At 42.9% G+C, this 16112-nt stretch overlaps 1 protein-coding gene and 1 pseudogene across 1 annotated transcript in view; one reads left to right on the top strand and one right to left on the bottom strand.

Moving 5' to 3' along the window:
• The window catches only part of SLC9A2 (solute carrier family 9 member A2), a 123476-nt gene that overhangs the window by 105785 nt on the left and 1579 nt on the right, over positions 1-16112 (top strand). Inside the window, exons 9-11 of the mRNA XM_070429772.1 lie at positions 6289-6385; positions 13468-13599; positions 15088-15178. Coding sequence (XP_070285873.1) covers positions 6289-6385; positions 13468-13599; positions 15088-15178 — 320 coding nt within the window. The remainder of the gene's footprint in view (positions 1-6288; positions 6386-13467; positions 13600-15087; positions 15179-16112) is intronic.
• LOC139019587 (folliculin pseudogene) lies at positions 9382-10420 on the bottom strand (annotated as a pseudogene).

Raw genomic sequence — 16112 nt, 5'->3', positions numbered from 1 at the left:
TCACCCTGTGTCCTAGAGGTACCTTCAGATCTCTCAGAAGAATGCGATTCTGCTTAAAAGTGAAAGTGTAGAAATGTGTATCTTATGCTGTATTACGTCAGGTCATGTCACGTTTCATCACGGTCTGTTACTTTAAAATCGACTATTCAGAAGATGCCTTGTCATGTGTAGGGTGGCTGTGCCTTATATTTGCTCTGGGAAATTCAGTGCTTTGGAAAGTAAGTTAAAGTCTCTTCAGCAGGCATTCTGCAGTGGAATACTTTAAAGTGTGTTCTATTTGCAGGAAGTTATTTAGCTACTAAAGGCCTGGTGCACACCTGGCCTGAAGGGATTGGGCTGAAACTGGCTCTCTGACATCCCCCAAGGGGTCCCGGATTGCGAGAGGTCAGTTCTTGGCACCCCGGAATCAGGCTCCCTCCTCTCTGGTTCCGGGTGCGTCACCCGAGAACCATAGCTGCCAAGTCACAGCAGCTGAGCAGCTCCTACATTGAGCATCTGCCCCCTGGTGGTCAGTGTGTGTCATAGCTACTGGCCAGTCAGCCAGTGGGCCGGTCGCTTAGGCTTTTATATATATAGAAGATTTCCTTGGAGATGGCACAGTGTCATAATTTAAGGCCAGAAAGGACATTAGTTTGGTGATTTCTGCTGCAGTGTTTCTCAATCCAGGCGCCTGTTAGAAACAGGTTGGGAGCAGGAACTCCCAGAGCTACTGGGCCCACCCAGACCAACAGGGTCAGGATCTCTGGGGCCAAGGACCAGGGACAGGTGGCTTTATAAGCCCTTCAGATGTTTCTAATTTAAGTGGGACTGAGATCCACTGACCTAGTGTGTCTCCTTAATTTTAAAACAGAAGAGCCCAGCTGGCATGGCTCAGTGGTTGAGCGTCAACCTAGGAACCAGGAGGTTAGGGTTCGATTCCCGGTCAGGGCACATGCCCAGATTACTGGCTTGATCCCCAGTGTAGGTTGTGCAGGAGGCAGCCAATCAATGATTCTCTCTTATCATTGATGTTTCTATCTCTTTCTCCCTCTCCCTTCCTCTCTGAAATCAATAAAAATATATTTTAAAAAAGTAAAACAGAGGAAATGAATACTCAGAATTGTGAAGTGATTTACATATAAAACCCAACGTCTTGCAGCAAAATTATAGCAGAACAGAAGGACAGCTCTACTGCTTTCTTCTTGCACTGATGAGCTTGAAGCTATTTAAACTAAATGTCACCTAAATAAAATTCTAACAGTGGGAGCATTTATATGAGAGGGGAAGCTTCAAATCACACCCAACCACATAAACCACGATTTTACTAAGACTCCAAGTCTCCTATGAAAATTATGGGAGTTTATGCAGCCAGAATGAAAAGAAGCAGTGACCAGGATGGCTTGGAGGTCAAGGCATCATGCTGTGTCATAAACAGTAGTGAACTGGGCGGAATGACTGACTTCTCAGCAGAGAACACTGTGTGCCCTTACGTTGGTCCATTTATTGCCCTGAGATTGAGATTTCCAAGTAGAAAATGGAGCTACACTGATCCTTAAGTGTCCCTCTAGCTTTACAATTTCAAGATCTTTCTTAGGCACCATTCCATTTGCAGCTGAAAGAAAGGATGATTCAATTAGCCAGCTTCTCAAGGGAGAGCCATTGTCGCTGTGAGCACAGAAGAGAGATTTCTCAGTTCTACTCTCTGTTCTCTGTTCACAGTTCATTTTGCAGTTGGTAGTAGGTAAAGGCAAGTGTCTAGGACTAGGGAACTCGGCAGCAGAATGAATGGCTGCTGCAGAGTTGGCTGAATGAGTGCTGTATGGACCACTCCACCTCTCCCAACGTGTTTTATCTAGAGAGGAGAAGCAGAAGGGGAGATAATAAGGAATCCTATTTCTAATCATAATGGACTGAGTGCTACAGACCAAACCAGCTTCTGAGAATAACTAGAAAAAGAGGACAAAATATATTTTTAAAGTCTGCTTTTAAGCAGGGAAGTACCAGCATGGGGGGAACGTTTTCAGCCAAGTCACGAGAAAAGGGAACCAAGAAGATGGAGCCGGCAGTAGGCGCTATTTTCCTCCTGGGTCACAGAGAAGGTGTCTAGTCCAAAAGGTTAGAACAGAGGTTTTGACAGATGGATGGGTCATAGAGATAAGACGGGAATTCAGGGCCCACAAGGGGGAGGAGCTTGGGTATCCAGCCGTAGGTGTTAACCTCACAGCCTGCACCTTAACCTCCAATCAAAGAAGTCCAGTCCAGGGTCATCTTAATCCACGGCTGTTTGCCACTTGAGCTTGATATTCCCCCTCTCCCAGTTGCTTTAGGGAAGGGAATGTAACTATTCTTCGGAAAAAATAAGAGCATGAAAAGCCTTAAACTGCCTCTATGAGTTTTCATATTTAATGTTTAGCAACCAATCAAAAGAAAATGAGTAGACAAGGAAATGTGACTGAAAACATTGAGAAAAAGATAAAAACAGAATAGTAACAGGTAAAAAGGGGATTCAGATAATTGAGTTATCAAACATGGACTTTAGCCCTGGCTGGTTTGGCTCAGTGAATAGAGCATCTGCCTGCAGACTGAAGGGTCCTCGGTTTGATTCCGGTCAAGGGCTCATGCCCAAGTTGCAGGCTCGATCCCAAGGAGGCAGCCAATCCATGATTCTCATCATTGATGTTTCTATCTCTCCCTCTCCCATCCTCTCTGATATAAATAAAAATATATTTTAAAAGCATGGGCTTTAAAATAAAATATAATAAGCCTAAAAAAGAAAAGACCATTGATATTTTTGGCATTGTCATGGAGATTACATGAATAAAAACATCTTAGGGGAATATTTTAGCTAAAAATAAAGCAACTAAATTTGAGATCTCATTTGACAGGTGTAAACACAGGTTAGATACAGCTGAAGAGATAATTGATAAATTGGGAGATAGGAGAAAAGAAAACCAGAATGAAGCACAAAGTAAAAAAAAAAAAAAAAAAAAAAGGATGAAAAATGTGGAAAAGAAAGTAAGAAACACATATGGAAGAACTTTCAAAAGTTCCAAAAGGAAGTGAGAGAAAAATTGGTAAAAGCAATATTTTAAGACAAAATGACTAATAATTTCCCCAAACAGATAAAAGACATAAAATGTGACAAACCCCACGCAGATTAGATATGAAGAAAACCAAATGCAGGTATATGACAGTAAAAACTGCTAAAGATCAAAAGCACAAAGAGAAAATTTAAACATACTCAGAGAAAAAGAAAAAAACTGACAATTATTTTTCAACAAACACGGTGGAAACCATCATTATCTTAAAATTTTTGAAAGAAAGTAACTTATAACCTAGAGTTTCATATTGTGCTATAACACCCTTCAAAAAAAGTAGGTTAAAAACATTTTCAGATGAAAATCATCACATTGAAGTCAATGATAAAGGGTTTCATAGAAAAGCTTGCAGACAAAGGGAGGAATTAAAACAATGGGAATGAAAAATATCTGTAAAATTAAATGAGTATTAATTGCATAAAATAATAATGTCTGTGGGGTTTTAAATCTATACAGACTTAAAACTAACAACAATAATTGCTTATAAATTGAGAGGGAGGTAAATGTTATTATTGATCCCTGCATTGTTCAGTAAGTGGTAAAAATAAAAATGTATTTTGGACTTTAATAAATCAATAATTACTATTATAATATCAGATAACCACTAAAAAAAATAGTTAAAGAAGGTAACAAGCCAACATAGAAGAGAAATAAAATAACAAAATAAAATAAATTCTAAAAGGGCAACAAACTAGAATAAACAATCATAGAACATATAGGACAAACAGAATGCAAATAGTAAGAAAATAGTCTTAAACACAAATTACATTAAATATGAACTTCATTTAAAAGGAAGAGATGGCCAAAACCGGTTTGGCTCAGTGGATAGAGCGTCGGCCTGCGGACTGAAAGGTCCCAGGTTCGATTCCGGTCAAGGGCATGTACCTGGGTTGCGGACACATCCCCAGTGGGAGATGTGCAGGAGGCAGCTGATCGATGTTTCTCTCTCATCGATGTTTCTAACTCTCTATCCCTCTCCCTTCCTCTCTGTAAGAAATCAATAAAATATATTTAAAAAAAAAAAAGGAAGAGATGATTAGAATGGATAAAAATACACAACTCACTAGATATTGTTTATAAAAGATACTACTTATACGTAAAGTTAGAGGATGGCTAGAAATAAAAGGTTGAAAAAAGTTATACCATTAAAGCACTAAACAAAAGAAAGTTTGTCTAATCACATTACCATAAAATGTAAACATTATGCAAAAATATTGCTATAAATAAAGAAATACATTTTATAATGACAAAGTTTCAAATCTATAAGAAGGCATAAAAGTCTAAATTAGCACACAAATATAACAGCCTCAAATATATGAACCAAAACTTGACAGAACCACAAGTAAAATACACAAATTCGGAACTGTGGTGGGTGTTTTAAGTGTAAACAAGGGAGGTAGTTGTGCTCTTGTCACTACACTTATGCAAACATATGTTATTTAAAACTTGGTGGGAACATCGTACAAGAAAATCAGACACCATCCCTAGCCGGGTTCCTCAATGGTTAGAGCTCCAACGCAAGGCCTGAAGGGTCCCATGTTCGATTCCCGTCAAAGGCATGTACCTTTGTTGCAGGCTCATTCCCCAGTGCTGGTCAGGGCTGAGCAGGAGGCAACCAGTCGATGTGTCTCTCTCACATCAATGTTTCTTTCTCTGTGTCTCTGCCCCTCCTTTCCTCTCTCTCTAGAAATTGATGGAAAAAATATTGTCAGGTGAGGATTAACAAAAAGAAAGAAAAAAGAAAATCAGACACCAAAAAGATTGTTATTTATTGACCTAATTTTTTCATTTCAACTTTAAAATTATGTTAATTAAATTTGCTGCTCCAAAAACCTAACTAGAAAGTTGGACAGCTACCTGACAACGTCTCAGTCTGAAAAGATGCTTCTTTAAAAACCCTCTAAGCAAAGGAGGCAATAACGAATCGTCTACATGCAGGAAGGTTTGATGAAGCCTTGCGTTTCCTTGTTCATTCCTTTGTGCATACCCATTACCGTTGGGCGCAGGTTTGTACCCCAGTAATTACCATTATCCTTGGTTTACAGTAGCAACATTTAAAATAATATGAGAACTACCTTCTTTATTTTGTGTGCCCTTGGCTCATCTTCTGTATGCATTTATGTATATTAACCAGCCAGCTTAATATTCTTAATTTATTTTCTTAATTTATTGAGGGAGTGAGAGTAAAACTATATAAACATAGTCAATTCCTGTTGTTTGCAGGACTTACAGTTCTATAAAGTTGCCCTTGCATGCTGATTTGCAAACATTGAACCATTGCTCCTGGGAAAAAACATAGGGTTAGGTTCCTGGGCGCCTCTGGTCAGAATGTTTTAATCATCCAATCAATGCATAACTTGGTTCCATTTGAAAAATGCCTTATGAAATATACTGTTGTTTCATTGCCATTGAACTTGCGGCCAAGGGCACCACAGCTCATGCTTGAAGGAAGCCTGTGGAGCACTGCTTTCGCAGAAGACAATCACAGCCCCCAGGCACATGGGATACCGCCTGCTTCAGAACTATGCGTAGGGGCCTTTAAAACAGCAAAACCACCATCACAAAACGCAGAACTGCAAAAACTTGTCACTAAATAGACCACGAGAAGGACTGTTTCTAACAGGACCAGAGCTAAACCAGAAAGCAAAGCACTGCTACCTTCATCCTCATTTGGGAACCTGCGCATCGATCAACGCAAATTTTTCTCCACTTTGCACAGGTCCCCAATGGCTGGGCAGGTCCCCAAAGTATGACAGTGTGTTTACCAAGTACATTTTACCAAGTAGGTGAATCTGTTGGAATCCCTGAATAAACAAGATGGACTGTATATTCATGAATATTATCAATAGTGTTTTTGCAAACATATCTAATGACATGTTTTTAAAGCCCAGGCCAGGATAGTTTCTGTTGGAAAAAACAATACTGTGTTACTTTTTTATGATGGATTAGAAATAATAAAGCGATGACATTATAAGCCACTATAGTTTAACTTCCTAAAAACAATTACATGAGCAGAAGGGAAGCCTGTGCCGGAGTAACCTGCCCTCAGTGATCTTGCACTGAAATAAAATTTCAGAATTTTAAATTATTTTAAAATGTTGAATTATTCCTGTGTCATTCTTACTTAAGAGTATTCTTCTTAAAAAATGATATTTTGTCTTTAAGAAAGACTATTTTTGAACAGTAAATCATTCTTTTTCTAAACTTTCAGTGACTGTCATGAAGAAAAAATAAGGAAGCTTACACCTGGTGAAATGGATGAAATTCGAGAAATATTATCAAGAAATCTCTATCAAATCCGCCAGCGAGTGAGAATAATTTATTTAACAAAATATTTACTTGCTTTTAATTAAAAATATGCCTTCTGATTTTGTACTACCCAATTATAGTGCACATGGTCCCATCATTACACTAACCCTGAGGCCCACTCCAGGCATCTCCTCTCTCTCAGACCCCATTCCACAGTGCACTGTCCTCCAGGCACCATGGGGAGCCTCTGGGAGTTCTGCCTCTATGAGCTTGGAGACTTAAAATACACATTTGTGGCCCTAGCCAGTTTGCCTCAGCGATTGGAGCGTTGGCCCGTGGACTGATGGGTCACAGGTTCAGTTCCAGTCAAAGGTGCTTAACTGGGTTGCAGGCTCAACCCCTGGCCCAGGTCGAGGTGTGTGCAAGAGGCAACCAATCAATGTGTCTCTCTCACATCAATGTTTCTCTCTCTCTGTCTCTCCCCCTCCCTTCCACTCTAAAAATCACTGGAAAAAATATCCTAAGGTGAGGATTAACAAAAATAAAATTAAATAAAATTAATTTTTTTAATTAAATAAATATACGTGTGTGTGTGCACGCGTGTGTATAAAATAATTAAGAAAATAATTGATTGCTTTCTTTTTATTTTTTAATGAACTGCCTTTATGGCTTTATAAGACTTTTTAAATGTATTTAACCTTCCTTAAATGCACTATAATTGGATAGTTATTCATAAGGTGCTATAGTTTCTTCTTTTCATGTGTCATCTGAGTCGCTTTTTAAACTGCATTTCCATTGTGAACACCTCATTCTCATATTTTGCTAATAATAAAGCTAACACTTAGCGAATGCATACAATTGGGCAAGCCCCATTTCAGCACATTGTATGCATTAACTCATTTAATCCTACAATTAACAGTGTTACTATTGTCTCCATTTTACAGATGAAAAAATTGAGGCCTGGGGAGGTGAAGTGGTCCAAGGGCCACACTGCTCGTTAGGAGTCCTCTTCACTCCTGCTGGGTCATCTCTGCAGCTTCCTAGCTGTTCTCCCCAAAGACTGCCCCAATCCACCCGACATTACTCCTCATTCCTCCTCCTCTTCCCTAAAGCACCTTTTTAAAAAAATTCTTAAATCTTTATTTGGTGAGAGTATTACAGATGTCCCTCTTTTTCTCCCCATTGCCCTCCTTCACCCAATTCCTGCCCCACCCCAGGCTTTCGCCACCTTAATGTCTGTGAGCATCAGTAATGAATGTCCTATATAATAAAAGCCTAATGTGCTAAGTGTCCAGTCATCTTGTCGGCTGTTCAACCAATCAAAGTGTAATATGCTAATGATATGCTAAGGCCATTCAACCGCTTGCTATGATGTGCACTGACCACCAGGGGGCAGACAGTCTGACTGGTAGGGTAGCTTGCTGCTGGGGTCCGGCCAATTGGGACTGAGCCAGACAGGCCAGACACACCCTGGAGTCCTCCTGCGGTCCCTCCCCGGCTGGCCAACCTCCCACCTCCCTCCCCGGCCCTGGTCGTGCACCAGTGGGGTCCCTCAGCCTGGCCTGCACCCTCTCACAATCTGGGACCCCTCAGGAGATGTTGGAGAGCCAGTTTCAGCCCGATCCCACAGGCCAGGCTGAGGGACTCCACTGGTGCACGAATTCGTGCACTGGGCCTCTAGTATGCATATAAGATCTTTGTTTAGTCTCTTCCCACCCCCCACTCCCCTTCCCTCTGAGAATCGTCAGTCTGTTCCATTTCCATGCCTCTCATTCTATTTTATTCACCAGTTTATTCTGTTCATTCGATTTCTTATTAGATATGTATTTATTGCCTTTTTATTGTTCATATTTTTCATCTTTTTCTTCTTCCTCTTATTAAAGAATACCCTTCAACATTTCATGTAATACTGGTTTGGTGGTGATGAACTCCTTTAGCTTTTTCTTGTCTGTGAAGCTCTTTATCTGACCCTCAATTCTTTTATTTTTAAATAAAAATACAGATTTATTGTTGCAATATTCTTACATAATACAGATACCTAGTCATATTAGTCTTCATTAGTCTTCATGTTAAATATAAACGAACAAAAAAACTAAACAAATCAGCAAAACTGCTGGAAAATCCCTCCAAACCATGAACCCTTATCAAAATGCACCCTGAGAGGATCAGATGAACTTACCTTAAGTCACCATACTCTGAAGATTAACTGCAGCCAAATGTGAGTGTGTAAGGAAGCAATAAAAACAAAGTGACGTGGAAGAGCACACAGTGAGCTGGGCAAGTCAAATGGCTCCATGAACATTTCAGCAAAGTGTCATCTTTGTGTCACAAAGATCAGGGGCTTGACCTCAAGCTATAGGGTAATTTCAGAGCAATACCAGGACAGCATGGCCAGAAGACTTGGTAGTCACATGACTTCAGAACATGAGTTCCCAAGGACCCACCGATGAGGAATACCTCCTCTTTACTCTGAAAGCCTGTCCCAGAGCCCTAACTCAAAACCAGGTTACTAAAAATGACTAAAGATCAGCACCTGTCTTGAAAATTCACAACCGTAGTGATACTACATGCATGCATTTAATACCTGGAGAACTCTTGCTGCATTTCAGAACAGAAAGTTTTGAATGTTAACTTTAAGAGAAAGTATGATATTGTGGCTAAAATACCCAGGTCAGGACTGGCCTGACATATCTTCCCTATAAAAGTTGAGATCTAAGTCCATGAGCGACAGGAGACACAGTTTCCTTCGTCTTCTCTCACAGGGGTGCACTGATGCAGGGGCCTGTCCTTGTCACAAGTCTCCCACGGTCCTCTTCAGGCTGGAGCAATGGAAACAGCTGGTGGGATGATCCCAAGAACTCACCACACCCAAATCCCACACACAGGCATAGTTCAGCCCCAACAGTTTGCATGCCCTGCTTGGACACAGCTCCGTGCCAGCAGTGCAGGATGGGACAGCCTATGACGGCCACCAGACACCCAATCTCGGAGTGCAATGGCAAGGACGGCCATCACCACTTCCCAGAAGGCATCCCACACTGACTTCCATGGAGGGTCAATTACGAGACTCTGTGGCCGGGGCACTCCAGACCGTGGACATGAGGTGGGACTTGTAGGTTTTACTCAGGCCTGTCATCCAGAACTTGAGCAGTTTTCCGTTGTCCTTCTCAGACGCTCCAAGGATACTCAGGAGCTTCTGTGTGTCCTCTTTGGGCCGACTGAAGACCTTGCTGAATTTGAAAAGGACCTTCACTTTGCTGTTTCATGTGCCAAAGGGACTTACAGGGACAGCTTTCGGGGCTGCCAGCTCTCACAGTCTGAGAGCGAGGAGGAACCTGTGGGGCATTTGGTCAGCTCCCGCCCCTCTGCACCCTCTGGCAAGACAGAAGCTTTTTCCTCTTCAGTCTCAGAGTTGTCCCAGCTTTCTGATTCCTCTTCTAAATCCACAAGCTTCTCCATCTGGACCAAGGTGTCTTGGGGGAGGGAGGGGGATGGGCAGAGGGGCCCCACTAGGAGCTTCTCTGTCAGCGGCTGCCACACGCCTTCAGGAGCCTCAGAACAGAGCCGTCATGTGCTCTCGCCAAGAGAAAGCTGAACCTGAAGCCCCTCAAGCCTCTTGCTCTTGAGCTCCTTGTCCTGGAGTTCACTGATGATCCTGCAGGTCCCCAAGCAGGAAGGGCCAGGAGCTGGAGGTAGATGTGGTCCATCGTTATCGTGGTGATGCTGTACCAGCGCTGGAAGCCCCAGGCCAGGCTGTCTCTGATGAAGAAGGTGTGTCTGAACACAAACCCATGTTGCTCGTCCCAGAAGAAGATAGGGCCTTCACGGCCAGGACAGACCTCACACATGTCCGACTTCTTGGGTCCCAGGCTGCTGGACTCCGTGCTGGCCCCTTCCGCTGGGCAGTGCGTGCAGATCCCACTGCTCATCTGGATGCCACCCTCCTCCTCCTCGGCCTGCTGCCCCTGGCCAGGGCTGTCCCCAGGCCCCTTCAGAAGAGGGGCGTGCAGAACCTCCATGCAAAAGAGAGTGCGGCGGCCATGGAGCTCACAGAAGTGGCAGAGGGTGATGATGGCATTCATGGTGCCCTGAAGACAGCACAGCCTGTGTTGGGGAGGAGGGAAGGCCATAAGCTGCCTGTGTGCTCACACCACAAAACCATCAGCAACTCTGGAGCCTGGAACTGGGCAGGTATTGCCAGGGGCTTCCCATCCAGCAGAGGTGGCCACCTAGCAGGCAGCACCAGCTGAGTACCTATCCTGTGCCAGCACTGCTCTTGGTGCAGGGAGAGCAAGAAGACAGTCCCCACCCACAAGGAGTTACAGCCAACAGGAGGGAAAACATACTTCGGTGATCACAGACAGCCCTTCAGTCAGAGTGCTGAGCGGCCTCGAGGCCACAGCACAGAGTGAGCAGCTGCCTCCTCTGCATGACGCCCACGCAGGGGTCCTGGCCCAGCTGCCCCTGAGAGGGATGTGGTCTCAAACAAGGGCTCCTCAGCAAACCCTGAAGGAACAGAGGGCAGGGAGCCAGGGGCTGAGGCAGGCACTGCTGGGGGCTGAGTGTTGGCAGAACTGAGGGAACAAGGGCAGAAAACCAGGAGGAAGAAGATGTTAGGGACCTTTGAGGCCATGGCAAGACCCTGAACTTCTCTGGCAGAGATCTGAGAGCCTTTGCTGGGTTCTGATGAGAAACATGATAAAAGTGAACCTTGCAAAGTCTCCAAGGGGAGATGGTGATGAAAGAGGGAACATAGGCCAGAGCTGAGCACGGGGTATCTGACCCTCAATTCTAAGTGATAGCTTTGCTGGGTAGAGTAATCTCGGTTGTAGGTCCCTGCTATTCATCACTTTCAATATTTCTTTCCACTCCCTTCTGGTCTGCATCGTTTCTGTTGGGAAATCAGCTGACAGTCATATGGGCACTCCCTGTAGGTAACTAACTGCTTTTCTCTTGCTGCTTTTAAGATTCTCTCTTTTTCTTTAGCCCTTGGCATTTTAATCATGATGTGTCTTGGTGTGGTCCTCTTTGGATTCCTTTTGTTTGGGGTTCTCTGCACTTCCTGGACTGTAAGTCTATTTCTTTCACCAGGTTTTCTGTCATTAGTTCTTCAAATAGGTTTTCAATGTCTTGCTCTCTTTTCTGGCACCCCCATAATGTGACTCTTGGTATGCTTGAAGTTGTCCCAGAGGCTCCTTACACTATCTTTATATTTTTGGATTTTTTCTTTTTACTGTTCTGATTGGGTGTTTTTTGCTTCCTCATATTTCAAACTGTTGACTTGATTCTCAGAATCCTCTACTCTACTGTTGAATCCCTGTAAATTATTCTTTATTTCAGTTAGTGTAGGCTTAATTTCTGACTGGTCCATTTCGTATTCTCACTAAGATCCTTGAAAATCTCACTAAGTCCCTTGAAGGTCTCATGAAGATCTTTGAGTAACCTTATAACCGTGGTTTTGAACTGTGTATCCAGTCATTTTCTTTCTTCCATTTTTTTCTTTTGTGACGTGTTTCTTTGTCTCTGCATTTTGACTGCCTCCTTGTGCTGTTTCTATGTATTAGGTAGAGCTGCTATGTCTCCTGGAGTTGGTACAGTGGCCTTGTGTAGTAGGTGTCCTATAGGGCCCAGTGGCTCAGCCTTTCCAGTCACCTGATCTGGGAGCTTTAGGTGCACCCCTTTGTGGGCTGTGAGCACAACCTTGTTGTAGTTGAGCCTTGATTGCTGTTGGCCTCACTGGGAGGAATCAACCTCCAGGCCAACTGGCTGTGAGGACCAGCTGTGACTACAATGAGAGAGCTGCTGTGCAGAAGACACCCCTGTGGAGCAGGACTTGCTTCAGTGGGGCTTTGGTGCTCACTGAATCTGCCCCTTGAGTGTCACTTATGGATGTGTAGGGTTGTAATCTGCTATGGTCTCATACTGACCACTGGGTACACTGGCACTTGGGTCTCCAGGGAGGTGCAAAGTCAGCCACTGACTGGGGCCACCCAGCAGGAGCTACTGAGAGATCTGTAGATTCCTTCTCTTTGTATTGGGCTTGGAAGTGCCCAGCATTCAAAAAATGAAACAAAAGAATTGTGGCTTCCAGGCTAAACTGATTTTTCAGAACCTGGGATCTCCATTTCCAGGTTCCACTTTTTCCATCCTTATTTCCACGCCTCCCTCCCTCCAACATCCACCCCAAACCCTCACGAAGTACAGGTTCTGTCTTCCTTCCTAGCCTGCGGGGCTCTCTTCCCTGTCGGCTTCCTGTCAGCTCCATTGATCCATATTCTTCCATTTTTAAGGTTCCCCAACACCTTACATATTAGTCCCAACCTTATTTTTAAATGAGCGTGTGCTGTACCATATACGTTTAGTACTTAATTTCATGATTCTATTATTTTGTTAGCCTTCAATAGCACATTTCCCAAGGCGGGAATTGAGCCCTGTTCTATTTTACTTCTGCACATTTCCACTAGGCCTAATACAGCCTGGACACAGGAATATTCCAAGAAGTGTACATTAATTCTTTCAGAAAATGAGCCTAATTACCAATTACAATTTGTTTTAGGAACAGATTTCTATATAGCTTATAAACTAAAATGTCTGCCATGGACAGCCCACCTTGAGACATTTCACAGCTTCAAAGATGAGGTCATGAGCGTTGTAGGCGGTAACAGCAGCTTGCTCAGCCTTCAGCCACTGGAAAGAACTGTGCCTCTATTGATTAATCAGAGGACATGGCACCACCAAGTGTCTCAAAGTGGTTTGTTTTTATACCAATAATTGCTATTCCAGGAAGGATGAATAAAATGGACTTGTTTTTTTTTTCCCCCAACTAATAATGATGGGTAAATACATACAAGGTACTTCAAGGTAGACAAAGGCACTCAATATATTTAATCATTTTCTCATTTATAAAGATCATACTTTCCAATGGGGAGAAAAACTTATTCACTGGCTTTATTAGAAGACTAATTCTTTCAAACTGTGAAAGAATGTCACCTTTCATACTTTTTTCTCTCTGCACATTGGCTGTTAAGTACCTCACTGAGATGCTGTGCCAAAGAAACGTAGTAAAGTTTCGGAATTTCTGGAGCCGTGATCAGTTTTTTGTTGTTGTTTTTGTAAAGTGGCACTTGTGTTTTTATTTCAGACTTTGTCATACAACAGACACAATCTGACGGCTGACACAAGTGAGAGACAAGCCAAGGAGATTCTCATCCGCCGAAGGCACAGTTTGCGAGAGAGCATTCGGAAAGACAGCAGCTTGAGTCGGGAGCGCAGGGTAAGGGCGTCAGGGCTCTGGAAGCTCTGCTGAGGGTTGATTCGCAGGAATTCTGGGAGAGAGGGTATTTAAAAGTCTTTCAGAGGTTTCGTGAACACCTATTGTGTTCTGCACACAGTTCTAGGCACTGGGGATACATTGGTAAACAAAACATAAAGATTCCTATGCTTGTAGAATTCATATTCTCATCAGGGGGAATGTGGTCACCAACAGACAGAATAAGCAAATTCTATATAATAAAAGGCTAATATGCAAATAGACCAAATGGCAGAACAATCGAACAAGCAGTCGCTAACCACCAGGGGGTGCACTTGGAACATGGCAGGCATGAAATTTGTGCACAGGTGGGGAGTCCCCTCAGCAGAGCCTGCACCCTCTCTAATCCGGGGGATGTCTGACTCCCTCTCACAATCCTAGACTGCTGGCTCCTAACCACTAACCTGCCTGCCTGCCTGATCGCCCCTAACTGCCTCCCCCCCACCACCACCACCAGCCTGATCACCCCTAACCACCTCTGCCTCCCGGCCTGATTGCCCCTAACTGCTCCGCTGGCCAGCCTGGTCACCCCACACAGCCTGCTGTTCAGTCATTTGGTCATCCCTCAATGAACCCCCTGCCAGCCTGGTCGCCCCATGCAGCCTGCTGTTAGGTCATCTGGTATTTCGGTTGTCACGGCCCCTCGATTTTATATATATGGAGATATATATATTATTGATTTCTGAATAAAAGGGAGGGAGGGAGAAATCAATGATGAGAGAGAATCATTGATCAGCTGCCTCTTGCACACCCCACACTGGGGATCGAGCCCGCAACGCAGGCATGTGCCCTGACCAGGAATCAAACTGTGACCTCCTGGTTCATAGGTCAATGCTCAACCACTGAGCCAAGCCAGCCAGGTCTTATTTTTTATAATATTCTGTATTTGGTTATCGGAAATAAAAATTTTATGTTTGAACAAAATTATCTTTATCTTTGTGTTCAATATGGCAGCATTGATTAAAAATTAAGGAAATTAAAGACAATGGCAATGAAAATGTCAGCAAATTAGCTATAGTAATGCTTTTTGTTCTATCATTTTCAAGACATTCAAGTAAATAAAATTAAAATATGCTACAATTTTTAATCTATCTTTTTCTGCATACCTATCAGTTCTAAGGCTTTTTCACTAATATTGTCATAAATAGGTGGTTCGGTCTCTTTTCCTTGAGAAAACACAGTGGTTTTCACATCTTGTTCCAAATGGTCCCACTTTATTTCCCTTTTTTTTCTTTTTTTCTCTCCTGGCTTCTTCTATATTTTAGAAGAGTTTTAGTGATTTTAAATTAAATAATTATTGCTAGGGATTTTCTTCCCCATCCCTAAAGCCCCTCACAGAGTAATTTTGGCATGGAGAACTAACATGTTACATTTTAATAAAGTTTTTCATAAGAGTTTAAACTTCTAGTGAATGCCATCTGCATAGTCTAAGGTTTTCTGTATCTTGTGCAGGCTTCCACGTCAGCCTCCCGGTACCTGTCCTTACCCAAAAATACAAAGCTTCCAGAAAAGCTACAAAAGAAAAGGAATGTTTCTAATGCAGGTAATGAATACAGGTGGAGCAGAGAGGAGATGCTTCTGTTCTGCTTTGTTACGCACAATGAGTTCAATAGTTTGCAAATCTAAAGTAACAATACGGTGGCCTTTATTAGCATTGCAGCCTTTTGGAATGGAGTTCTGTGCACATTCCAGAATTCAATCAGTTATTTTTCATAATGATTCTATTTGATGTAGCAAATATTATTACCATGTGGTTAGTGAACAGGGGTCCTCCACTACTGGGGTCCTCCCCCAGAAAAGCTATAAATGTGCAAAGGTGTGTTTAATTTTTACAGTAATTGTAATATATTTTCATAAAGCAGCCATATATTTTACTTCTGTAATTATTTAAACTTTGACATAAAGTCAGATATCTCTTTATTTTATGATATCTTTATGTAGATTCCGAGCCATTTTCTGTGAAACCCCAGAAGAAAAATGTTAGGATATCATGTTCTTAAAATGTAGATGTAACAACAATATCCCACCTTTTTTTCCTTGTTTATTTATTTAACCAAGAAGAGGAAAGTCTAAGATGGCCTGTGTGTGGAGACTGAGGTGGGAAATGAGAGGGAAGGCAGAGGAGGGGACACTGGGTGTGCAGGACAGTGGCCCTGTGACCACCGACATCCAGCAGAAATGCTGTTTCCAAGACTCTCAGCTCCCAGCATCCCAACACCTCCTCCCTGCAGGAGTCCAGGACCCCAGCAGTGGAGGGTCCCAGTAGTCCAGGACCCCAGTTTTTATGCAGCTGGTTCTAATCTCAGCTTCTCCCTCTGTTCAGAAGGTGCACACTGGTTTTGACCCTTTTGTAAAAATATGAAGAGAATAAACAAGGCTATATATGAGATCAGATCAAGGAAAGATCTTACAATAGCAGCTAACTCTTGGTGTCTTCCTGTGGTGAGCGGAGCCCCCTGGGGCAAGTCCTGGGACAG

Source organism: Myotis yumanensis, unplaced genomic scaffold, assembly GCF_028538775.1.
Source record: "Myotis yumanensis isolate MYYU_CA2020_CCGP unplaced genomic scaffold, mMyoYum1.0.hap1 SCAF_11, whole genome shotgun sequence".
In the NCBI taxonomy this organism is placed as follows: Eukaryota; Metazoa; Chordata; class Mammalia; order Chiroptera; family Vespertilionidae; genus Myotis; species Myotis yumanensis.
The sequence above is the reverse complement of the archived record's forward strand: the minus strand, read 5'-3'. Positions and strand labels throughout refer to the sequence as shown.